The following is a 12783-nucleotide window of genomic DNA, read 5'->3' as shown; positions in this document are numbered from 1 at the left end:
CCCATAATCTCCTATTGCCTGGGGGCCCCATAATCTCCTATTGCCCGGGGGCCCCATAATCTCCTATTGTCCGGGGGCCGCATGAGTTGTCAGTCCGCCCCTGGTGACGGACTTTAGATTTAGAACATGTTTCAAATCTTTCCGATGGACTGGAGTCTGGTCGAAAAATCCGTTCGTCTGTATGCTAGTCCGACGGACGAAAACCGATGCTAGAGCAGCTATTGGCTACTGGCTATGAACTTCCTTATTCTAGTCCGGTCGTACGTCATCACGGTCGAATCCGTCGGACTTTGGTGTGATTGTGTGAAGACAAGTCCGATTCGATGGAAGTCCGTCGAAAAGTCCAACGTGATTCAGCCCGTCGAAAGTCTGGTCGTGTGTACACAGCATTATATTCATTCCCTAGAGCCTCCGTAGCGCTTAACGGGATGATGTCCACTCCTTTTCCTTTGTCCGGTGGGACCAGACAAGTGTGCCCACTGTTGCCCCTTTTCTTCTGAGGTGCATGGCTTTTGCAGGGGAAAACATGAAGATAAGATAGCTTTATATGCGGATGACATGTTGTTGTTCATGGCCAATACCCAGGCATCTTTGTCTACTGCAATGTCCATCATTAGGAACTTAAGTGTTTTCTCTGGCCTTACAATAATTTGGGATAAGCCCATATTACTTCCATGGGACCCTCAGGAGGGCCCTCTTTAACCGCTACAGCCCCGGAAGATTTTACTCCCTTCCTGACCAGAGCACTTTTTGCGCTACGGCACTGCGGCGCGACGTTGCACCCAAATAAAATTGATGTCCTTTTTTCCCCACAAATAGGGCTTTCTTTTGGTGGTATTTGATCACCTCTTTTATTTTTTGCGCTATAAACAAAAAAATAGCGACAATTTTGAAAAAAAAGCAATATTTTTTACTTTTTGCCATAATAAATATCCCCCGAAAATATATAAACATTTTTTTCCTCAGTTTAGGCCAATATATACGGTATTTACATATTTTTGGTAAAGAAAACTGCAATAAGCGTATATTGATTGGTTTGCGCAAAATCTATAGCGTCTACAAAATAGGGGATAGTTTTGTGGCATTTTTATTATTAATTTTTTTTTAGTAATGAAGGCGATCTGCGATTTTTATCGTGACTGCGACATTATGGCGGACACATCGGACACTTTTGATACTATTTTGGGACCATTGTCTTTTATACAGCAATCAGTGCTATAAAAATGCACTGATTACTGTGTAAATGACACTGGCAGGGAAGGGGTTACACACTAGGGGGCGATGAAGGGGTTAAGTGTGTCCTAGGGAGTGATTCTAACTGTGGGGGGATGGGCTTCCACTCACATGACAGCGATCACTGCTCCCGATGACAGGGAGCAGTGATCTCTGTCGTGTCACAAGGCAGAACGGGGAAATGCCTTGTTTACATAGGCATCTCCGGTTCTGCGGCTCCGTGACACAATCGCCAGGAGACCGGCAGACATTGAGTCCGCGACTCCCATGGGCACGGTCACGCTGTACGCGGTGGGTGCGTGCCACCAGCAGCGTGCGCCCGCTAGCCCCGCCATTTAAAGGGGATGTACAGGTAAGCCCATTTGCCCACCGCTGCCATTGTGCCGACGTATATCAGTGTGCATCGATCGGCAAGTGATAAAAACCAGCGGGATGAATGAAAAAAAAAAACCTCTCAGCTCCAGTCGGAGCCGGTGTACTACCGATCTGATGTTAGTACAGCGATCTCCCCCACTGAGATGCTGTGTTCTGCACTATAATCAGTGCTCTCAGTCATTGGTCAGGAGCTGGTCGGCTGCCGGTTTTCCAGCATGCTCGTCTGACAGAAGCCAGCTTCTGTTGGACAGGGTGCCATACACACGAGAAGCATGTCGTGTGCTCGGGGCTTTACTTTTCAGATTTAAATCCCAGGGCAAAGTGAGGTGTAAGTTGCCTCTTTCTGTGGGTGGCCACACTAACTTTTTAAAAATGATATGGATGCCTCAGTTTTTGTACTTTTTCCACAATTTACCCTGCTGGATTCCTTAAAAGCATTTAAAAAACATTAGTACTGTTTTTGGGAGCCTAATGTGGCATAAAAAGCTCCATAGAATTAAATAGCATTTTTTAAAATTTTTTGAAAGATCAAGCGGGCCTAGCAGCACCAAATCCTGGTATATTTTTTGGCGACCCAACTTCAACATCTTTCAGGTTGGGAAAATAGAGGTTTATAAATATCTTCATAAAATATACTTGTTTTTTATTGCATAATTGTAAACCCTCTGTTGGCCCTGGATTCTACCTCTCCACCTCCTAATCAATCGACTTACCTCACACTGCATTTGCTCTATAATGTCTGTCTACTAAAATATTATTGGGTATTTCTGAATATACGAGATACACTCCTCTTTGGACAAGGAGGGCGTTTCCTGAAATCTTCCGACTTGAAGATTTTTCCAGGTGGGAGTGTGCGGGGATCACCACCCTCATGCAATTATATTCTGGGGGGGGGTAAAAACAAATCAACAACTCTGTTCTGATTATACCCTAGACCAGAAATGGTTTTATCAATATTTGCAACTAAGGCTGGCCACACACGGTTCGAATCGTTAAATGGACAGTCTGAATGTACCAAGTTGATCGAATGTACCAAGTTGATGCGAGTATCGAAAATGGCTGCTATAGCCACTAGTGATAATCACTGTGTTCTCCTGGTGGGGGCGGCTTCCCATGCCAGGCACCTGCCCGGGAGAAGACAATGGCCCAGCAGGAAGAATTTCCGCATCAACACTATCTGGGAATCGAGTGAATTTCTTTCCTGCAACCCATGGTTGCAGGAAAGAATTTCGCTCCGTGTATGGCTGGCCTAAGACATGTTTTAAAGACCTAGGGCCTGACTCTGACCATTTTGTTTTCCACTACTTCCATTCTAGATATTATAGGGCAAGCAGGTACTACTAAAGTCCTTATTTCTCTGGTATACACACAACTGTTACTTAAATCTTTTTTTAAATTCCCTACGTAAGTGCAGATGGGAGACGGATATGGATGAAATTTAATGAGAGGTATGGGATTAAATACTGCAGAATGTACAGCTGGTTTCACTGTCTCCAACTCATAGGGTGACCCAACTTTTCATTCTGTATAGGGTCTACAGAACCCCTGAATTTTTGTATGAAACTGTCTGTAGGGATAATTCCCAATGCACAAGATGCGCTTAAATTCTTGGCTCTTTTATACATTTGTTTTGAAAACACCCTAAATATTGTATATGGCTCTGTGTTGACTTTAGACCCCGTTTTATGTATATTAAGGGCAAAAGCGCCCTTCCTAGGGGTAGATTTCTTCACACTTCCTGTATTCTCCCTCCGTTTGCAAGTATGAGTTGTATGTAAGTCGGATGGTTGTAACTCGGGGACTGCCTGTAAGCCGCTTTTTTTTCTGTGTTTGTTTTTTCTTTGTACATTTTGTTTCTTTTTCTTTTCTCTTGGTATTTGTTATATAGAAACATTTTTCATGAATAAAATCTGAATATAAAAAAAATGTAAACCAAAAAACAAGTTGCGCAAAAAGTGTCACCAAATCGTAAAAAAAAAAGAATAATTTCTCAGTGACAGCTGCACTCACAAAATGCCAACATAAACATTATACATATTAATATTACTGAAAAACATGTTGTGCTATCAATATAGTGAAACAATTCATAACAATTAATCAGTCAAGTAAAATATTCATATATATATAAAAAAAAACTGTAAATAAAAATGTGTTAAAAAATCATTCATAAATAATCCTGTAAAGTCCATCAGAAAAAAAAGAAGAAAAGAAGTGCTTTTGTGTAAAAAGTTCATTTATACTTGTGTAGCAACAAAAATCCATATTTCAGTGTGGAACGCAAAATCTTCACACCCAAAAGTGCCCACCGAACTCTCAAGCCGCTTACCAGCTACTCTGACCACAAGATGGGGGTCTGGCTGCACTTTATCCCAGTATCCCCATGGGATGGATGGATATCAGGAGCCAAGATTCCAGGATGGGTTACCATACAACCAGGATGTTCTACAATGGGCTCAGCAAAAGGGAGAGACAAAGGAGGAGCTCGTAGTGCAGTAATTAAAAATCCAGGCTTTTTAATGAAAGTTAAAACTACTTATAGCAGGGGTGTCCAAACTTTTTTCAAAGAGGGCCAGATTTGATGAAGTGAACATGCGTGAGGGCCGACCATTTTGCCTGACATTCTTTGAACCATTAAAATTTGGTGTAAGTGTGTTTGTCCGAGCGCTAATACACGGCCCAACAAGAATTCTCTTGCCTTTGTGCTGTGTGTGGTGAATAGATGAGCACAGGCATGTTATTTGGATATATATATATCTTTTGTGGTCTCCAACTAATCCCAGCGCGCTGCTCAGGACTAAGGATGAGCTTGGGCGTGTTATTTGGATATAACGTATTTATCGGCGTATAATGCGCACCTTCACTTTAAGAGGAAAGTTTCAGGAAAAAATGTTAAATAAAGAACTGTGAAGCAAAACAAGGGTCAGTGCCCATCAATGCAACCTAATCAGTGCCCATCTGCAGCCTCACCATTGCCACGAATGCAGCCTTATCATTGCAATCAATGCAGCTTTACCATTGCCATGAATGCAGCCTCACCATTGCCATCAATGCAGCCTCACTATTGCCATCAATGCAGCCTCACTATGGCCATGAATGTAGCCTCACCATTGCCATCAATGCAGCCTCACCATGGCCATGAATGCAGCCTCACCATTGCCATGAATGCAGCCTTGCCATTGCAATCAAAGCATCCATATCATTGCAATCAATGCAGCCTCCCCATTGCCATGAATACAGCCTCACATGTGCCATGAATGCAGCCTTTACATGTGCCATAATTGCAGCCTTACATGTGCCATGAATGCAGCCTTACCATTGCCATCAGTGCAGCCTGATCGATGCCCATCTGCAGCCTCGGAGGGGACAGAGTGGGGGGCGGGACGAGCGCCGACAGATTACATACAGGAGAATCTCCTGTTTACTCTGTGGCCTCTTCAATACAAAGTCCCACCTCCTATGATAGACAGAACAGTCGTCTAATGGCAGCCCAGGAGATGGGACTTCCAATTACAGACACCGCCGAGTAAACAGGAGATTCTCCTGTATGTAATCTGACAGCAATTGTCCTCCTCCCTGTCCCCTCCGAGGCAGCGCCAATAAATACAGTATATATCTTTTGTGGCCCTGGGGGCCACAAAAGATGTATATATCCAAATTACCAGGGGGGCCATATTAAACCAGAACGTGGGCCGCAATTGGTCTGCGGGCCGGACTTTGGACATGCCTGACTTATAGAAAAGGCAGGAGTAAAATTATTTTGGGAGGAGCTACAACGGTGACTTTATTACACCCACTGGAGTGTCTGCATGTGATTGATTGTTTTATATGCAATTTTACTCCTGCCTTCTCGTAAGTAGTTTTAACTTTCATTAACCACTTACTGACTGCCCACCGTCGTTATACAGTACGTCGGCACTTTGAAGAGGAATATCGTTGTTATGGCAGCAGCTAGCTGCCATAACCCCGGTATCCTCTTCTTCAGCGGGCGGTCCTCTTTCAGATAAAAGTGGTCTCTGCGACAGATTCGCCGAGAGATTACTTATACCTGGAGCTGGAGAGGGGCCCCCCACCCGGCGCTCTCCGCTGGTCTCCACTGCTTACCGGAGCCGCCGGTAGCGGCGAAGACGATTGGGTCCTCTCTCCTGCTTGGCTGGCTACAGAGTGAGGGGAAGATTTTAAAGGGTAAAAGGTTGTCACCATTCCATGAGCGGGTGCAGTTTTGAATCGTGACATTTTGGGTATCAATTTACTCTGTGTAACATTATCTTTCACAATATAAAAAAAAAAAATTGGGCTAACTTTACTGTTGTCTTATTTTTTTATTCAAAAAAGTGTATTTTTTCCCCAAAAAGTGCACTTGTAAGACCGCTGCGCAAATAGTATTGCAACAACTGCCATTTTATTCTAATAAAAAAAAAAAAAAAAATATATATATATATATATATATATATATATATATATATATATATATATATATATATATATATATATATATGTTTGGGGGGTTCTAAGTAATTTTCTAAAAAAAACAAAAACTGATTTTAACTTGTAAACACAGAGTCTGAAAAATAGGCCCGTCCTTAAGTAGTAAAAAAGCCTGGGTTTTTAATTACTACACTATGGGGGTTATTTACTAAAGGAAACTCCACTTTGCACTAAAAGTGCACTTGGAAGTGCAGTCGTTTTAGATCTGAGGGGGACATGCAAGGAAAATAAAAAACAGCATTTTAACTTGCACTTGATTGGATGATAATCTCAGCAGAGCTTCCCCTCATTTGAGATCTACCCCTTAGATTTAGAGTGACTGCACTTTCCAGTGCACTTGTAGTGAAAAGTGGATTTGCCTTTTGTAAATAACCCCCTATGAGTTCCTCCTTTGTCTCTCCCTTTTGCTGAGCCCACTGTTGAACATCCTGGTTGTATGGTAACCCATCCTGGAATCTCGGCTCCTGACTCCATCTTGGGATCAGAGTAGCTGGTAAGCGGCTTGAGAGTTGGGTGTGCAGTTTTGGGTGTGAAGATTTTGCTAACCACACTGAAATATGGATTTAGTAAAAAAAAAAAAAAAAAAACTTTTCCAAACAGAGACATATATCCATGCACCCATTGGTGCCTGCAATACCCCCTTCGATTTGTGGCACCTATGGGGGAGCACACCTGATGCCCCCACCCTTGGTACGCGTCTGTTCCCAGCATCTGCAACCAAAATATCTGTTTAGGGTGGACTGACTATTTGTAAAAATGGCGCAATAATAAGTAAATGAAATTGTGAAATGTAGCATTGCTGGAGAAGCACATAAGGTGTTGAAAGCGTTCCCTGAGAGGTCCTGGATCAAGCACTGCATTAAATAATTATTGTGAGCCGAGAGGGGGATCAGTAGAAGAAGCGGGATCTCATTACCTTGTCTCCTGCCGTCATCTTTCGGTGGACGTGTCTTGCCGAGCTTCATGGCAGAAAATACTCCTTTACCAACTCTGTCAAATAATAAACAGAGATCATTAATTCATTTCAAAGGGGGAGGCCATGTATGGCTTCAAGTATGTCTAAACCCAAGAAAAAAAAATTAAAATACAGTATTAACAGTCCTTTGATATGATGGCTGCAGTCATTTGTTTTTTTCCAGGCTTTTTTTTCACCTGGTGATCCTGCCATTAAAGCAGTAGTAAACTGCAGGTGATAGCAAAAAATAAAAAATTCCCTACAAGGCAATGTCATAATGTGCTAGTAGACTTACCTTGGAACGAAGGCCTACAGTGCCGCAATGTCACAGCTGAGACGGCTGAAATCTTCCTCTGGTCTCCCTTCCAGGTTTGCGGCCTCCGGCTACATGAGTGGGCGGGGGGCGCGATGACGTCACTCCCGTGCATGCCACTGTTTCCGGCACAGGCTCTGAAAGGTCCGGTACTGTAAGACCTTCAGAGCGCATGCGCGGGTGATTTAATCCGCTGCATGCACTCTGAATATCTCCTAAACTGTGCAAGTTTAGGGGATATTCACAGTACCTAAAGGTAAGCCTAATTATAGGCTTGCCTGTAGGTACAAGTGGGAGTACAGAGTTTACTACCACTTTTAGGCTACTTTCATACTGAGGCGTGCGGGCGCTGGCGGTACAGCGGCGCTAAATATAGCGCCGCTTTACAGTCGTTTTAGCGGTGATAGCGGGGGCGGTTTTAACCCCCCGCTAGCGGCCAAAAAAGGGTTAAAACAGCGGCACTTTGCCGGCGGGTTTGCAGTGCTGCCCCATTGTTTTCAATGGGAAGGGGCGCTTTAGGAGCGGTAAATACACCGCTCCTACAGCGCTCCAAAGATGCGGCTTGCAGGACTATTTTGACCACCCTGCAAGCGCACCGCTCCAGTGTGAAAGCCCTCGGGGCTTTCACACTGGAGTGCATTGAGCGGCTCTTTCGGGGCGCTTTGCAGGCACTATTTTTAGCACTTTAGCGCCTGCAAAGCGCCTTAGTGTGAAAGGAGCCTAACACACTTCCTGCCCTAGGATGACAACGCTCACTCACTGAACTGGGACTATGGAGGAGCAGCTCTGTCACCCTAGGTTGTTCTCCTGATTTGGACTACAAACCCCTCTCTCAATCTACATTACATAAGGGGGCATTCTTTAGTAGTTCACAAAAGATAGCTGGGGAAGCTAATAACATGTTTGATAGATCAGTTTACTGCACATATAGTTATAAGGACACTGGGATCCCATACCTCCCAACTTTTTGAGATGGGAATGAGGGACACCTATCAGCAAAAGTATGCAGGCATAGGACACACCCCTTGCCACGCCCCCTTAAAGGAGAATTGTACAAAAAAACAAGATTGCTTAAACCCACAAGTGCTTTTTTACCACTACTATTCCTTTATATTGGCTTTTGTAATTTATAACTGCAGCAATTTAGAAATCAGATGAAAGGTTTAGCACTGGGAAACACTTTTTGATGGATAAAAAGTGCATTTTATATACAACTATATAGATCAGACCAAAATGAGGGACAAACGAGGAGGAATGAGGGACAGAGGGACATTGTTCCAAATCAGGGACAGTCCCTTGAAATCAGGGACAGTTGGAAGCTATGGGACGAATGAGGGACATTGCTCCAAATCAGGGACAGTCCCTTGAAATCAGGGACAGTTGGAAGCTATGGGACGAATGAGGGACATTGCTCCAAATCAGGGACAATCCCTCGAAATCAGGGACAGTTGGGAGCTATGGGATCCTGGGAGGGTCAACAGGTATTTTTCTGTTCTAAGAAAATGTACTCAACCTGGAAAAAGAAAACAAATGATCTCCTGCTGGTTCTACATCACTGTCCATGACCCCACTGCCTTGTTGCCTGCCACAGCTAAAGGAACTCCCCTGTACTCTGCCCCTCCTGTTCTTGTCTGGCTACCCCTGGCTTAAATACTTCCTGAATTACTAATCTGGGTCAAGCCCACAGGCAGTGAAGCCAGCAAGTATTGAAGGCAAGTGTAGGTGTGTTAGGGTGCACTGGCAGCCCATTCATTTTGAAAGAGCTGCCTTAATGAATTGTGCATTGACTTGTGACATAATACATACTAAAGCACTGCAAATAAGTAAATGGGCCAGTAAAAGGGGTCATGTACTTTTTTTGTAGTGCATTAAAGCATGTCATGCCACATGTTAATGTGCATTGTATTAGGGCAGCCCATTCAAAATGAATGGCACCCCAACATGCCTAAAATGGCACATGGCACTAATGGGCAGTGCTGACCATTGCAGTGTATTACAATACAGGTGCATTGCCCTAGTTTGTTGGGGTGCCACTCAAGATATATGCATGTTAGGTGCATTACTAAGCGTTGTGGTTATGTGCATGGTAATGCAATGCAGAAACCTGAGTCTGGTCTCAATAAGAAATGAGAATGAAAGCTCATGAAAAAAGAAAACACCTCCATCATCTGCAGATACAGGAAAGAATATCAGGATGAGTCTAGAGAGGAAAAAACATGACTCTCAGCAATTGTCATCTTCAATAGGAGATCTGCCCATCTGTGCTCACCCTGAGATCGACAAACAGATGCCCTAGACAGGTAGAGAAGGAGCGTGTTTTTAATAGCCGCCTACTGCGGCAATCTCAGCAAACTCTGTACAATGGTAACTTTGGCACTTTTAAAGAATAATTACCTTTACCTGTGAATATAGGAAACTGGACACTGAAGAACCGGAGAACTCATCGCTTGGACATGGCCATAAAAAAGGGGGAGGAATCATTTTTGGGAACCACAAGAAAAGCATTGGTCGACTTTAATGGCATGAATTGGAAAGTCTGTACTCGGAAATTCCTAGGCAGGAATAGGATTGCACATTGCATTTGTGAGTCTGGCGGAAATATTACCAAACGGCCAAGTCATTGATTTCTTACTGGATTAAGAACAGGTGAGTATAAGATTGGGCGGGGTGCACTAAGATAAGTGTAATGCATGGAAACCGTGATGGTTAAGGTAAATTTCTCAATAATTTGTTATATCACAGGTATTAGGGACAGCAATTATACAGCACTGTTCATGCATTCACATCAATCCCAGCCCTTATGGAGCTTACAGTTTATGATCATAGACATGCACACAGGGTGTGCTGAATGTGCCTGATCACCCCATGCGCATTAGCATTATTGCTCTGTGTGCCAGTGGGAAGATGGGAAAGATCTCCATCTTACCGGCTTTGCCACAAGAGAAGTGTTTACGCGAGAGAACATTGAAACCCCATGCAGATAGTGTCATGGTTGGGATTTGAACCAAGGACCCAAGTGCTATAAGGCAGAAGTACTAACCACTACGCCACCCATTTTATTTGCATGTACAAACATAAAAGCTAAAGTTGTGGCTATAGTTTCATTTTTAACTTGTAAATGTAGTCGTTTAAAGTTTTTTTAAATTGGTGAAAATTCATTTTTAATTATCAGTTTCTGCTCTCCATGAATCCTTCCTTAAGTAGGGTGACATCCAATCTGCCGCAGATAATGTTACCTGCTAGTTGACTTTCTGCAACTCCTACTTATTCTGGACAATTTAGCCTGAAGAAAAATAACAGATCTGCTGGCAGGTAATAAAACTATGTTACTGACCAAGGGGATTCAGAAAAAACATAAACTGATGTGTTTTTTTTTTTTTTTAAGATGGTCTTCAGCTCCACTTTAATACAGGGTGCACCCATGACACGGGCTTCCAAGAAAGTATGGGTTTTCTAAAGAGAGAGAACAGCAGAAGCTGTTTACTAACAGACTTACAGAAAGAAAGAAAGTGTGTGAGATAAAGAGAGAAAGAAAGCGTGACAAAAAAAGACAAAGAAAGAGAGAGAGAAAAAGAGAGATGGAGAGAGAGAGAAAGAAAGAGAAGGAGAGAGAGAGAGAGAGAGAGAGAGAGAGAGAGAGAATGGAAGAGAGAGAGAGAGAGAGAGAGAGAGAGAGAAAGAAGAAAGAAAGAAAGAAAGAAAGAAAGAGCCCTTTCTCACCGGCGTTTTACCGTTGGATTAGCGCCGCATTTCGGCGGCTAGCGGGGCTAGCGCAGCGCTCCGGTGTGAAAGCCCTCGGGCTTTCATACTGGAGACGATGCTGCAGCTGTTTGAGGGCGGATTGCAGGCGCTATTTTTAACGCTATAGCGCCTGCAAAACGCCCTCGGTGTGAAAGGGGTCTAAGAAAGAGAGAGAGAGAGAAAGAAAGAAAAGAAATATATAGAGAGTGATAAAGAATAAGAAAGAAAAAGAGAGAGCGAGAAAGAGAGAGAGACAGAAAAAGAAAGAAAGAAAGAAAGAAAGAAAGAAAGAGAGAGAGAGAGAGAGAGAGAGAGAGAGAGAGAGAGAAAGAAAGAGGGAGGGAGAAAGAAAGAGAGAAAGAAAGAGGGAGGGAGAAAGAAAGAGAGAAAGAAAGAGAGAGAGAAAAAGAGAGAGGGAGAAAGAGAGAGAAAGAAAGAGAAGGGGAGAGAGAGAGCGAGAAAGAAAGAGAGCAAGAAAGAAGAGCGAGAAAGAGAGAGAGAAAAAGAGAGAGGTAGAAAGATAAAGAAAGAAAGAGAGGGAGAGAGAGTGAAGGAGAGAGGGAGAAAGAAAGAAAGAAAGAAAGAAAGAAAGAAAGAAAGAAAGAAAGAAAGAAAGAAAGAAAGAAAGAAAGAAAGAGAAAAAAAGAGAGCGGCGCTTTAACGTCGGATTAGCGCCTCATTTCGGCCGCTAGCGGGGCCAGCGCAGCGCTCCGGTGTGAAAGCCATCGGGCTTTCACACTGGAGACAATGCTGCAGCTGTTTGAGGGCGGATTGCAGACGCTATTTTTAACACTATAGCGCCTGCAAAACGCCCTCGGTGTGAAAGGGGTCTAAGAAAGAGAGAGAGAGAGAAAGAAAGAAAAGAAATATATAGAGAGAGAGTGATAAAGAATAAGAAAGAAAGAGAGAGAGACAGAGAAAGAAAGACAGAAAAAGAAAGAATGAAAGAGAGAGGATATGAAAGAAAGAGAAAGAAAGAAAGAAAGAAAGAAAGAAAGAAAGAAAGAAAGAAAGAAAGAAAGAAAGAAAGAAAGAAAGAAAGAAAGAAAGAAAGAAAGAAAGAAAGAAAGAAAGAAAGACAGAAAGAAAAAGAGAGAGAGAGAGAGACAGAGAGAGAGACAGAAAAAGAAAGAGGGAGAAAGAAAGAGAGAGAAAGAAAGAGAGAGAAAGTGAAAGAAAAACAAAGAAAGAGAGCGAGAGAGAGAGAGAGAGAGAGAGAGAGAGAGAGCGCGAGAAAGAAAGAAAGACAAAGAAGGAGTAGGAAAAAGAAAGAAAGAAAGAAAGAAAGAAAGAAAGAAAGAAAGAAAGAAAGAAAGAAAGAAAGAAAGAAAGAAATAGAGAGGGAGAGTGATAAATAAAGAAGGAGAGAAATGTAATTTCCATAATTCTTTGTGTAATCTCCACAGCTGTCATGCTGATCACATGATTGGTGACAATGCTGGTCGCACTGATTCTCAACCAGCAGACAAAACGCGTTGATCTGTAGAAGATGTGTGGGGGTGTCATTAATTCTTAATGGCACTCCCACACTTGGGTGCAGGGAACGACATAATGCCGCAGCATCATACAGTTTCCTTGCAGCTGCCCTGTAGGTGTGTTTGGGAAAAAGCCTTGGAGAGTTTTTCCCCCGTGTTTTCCGCAGATACAGCAGTCGATTGAAATGAATGGGTTTCTGTGTCTG

General features: G+C 43.1%; 1 protein-coding gene across 22 annotated transcripts in view; it reads right to left on the bottom strand.

Annotated features, from left to right (window-relative positions):
- The window catches only part of OTOF (otoferlin), a 500270-nt gene that overhangs the window by 135699 nt on the left and 351788 nt on the right, over positions 1 to 12783 (bottom strand). For all 22 annotated transcript variants that reach the window (XR_012243739.1, XM_073625193.1, XM_073625192.1 and 19 more), the window contains one exon: positions 7010 to 7083. Coding sequence is in view for 21 of the 22 variants with exons in the window: in XM_073625193.1 (XP_073481294.1) it covers positions 7010 to 7083 (74 nt within the window). In the remaining variant the exon portion in view is untranslated. The remainder of the gene's footprint in view (positions 1 to 7009; positions 7084 to 12783) is intronic.

The sequence above is a fragment of the Aquarana catesbeiana genome, linkage group LG04 (genome assembly GCF_042186555.1).
Source record: "Aquarana catesbeiana isolate 2022-GZ linkage group LG04, ASM4218655v1, whole genome shotgun sequence".
NCBI classification, from domain to species: Eukaryota; Metazoa; Chordata; class Amphibia; order Anura; family Ranidae; genus Aquarana; species Aquarana catesbeiana.
The sequence above is the reverse complement of the archived record's forward strand: the minus strand, read 5'-3'. Positions and strand labels throughout refer to the sequence as shown.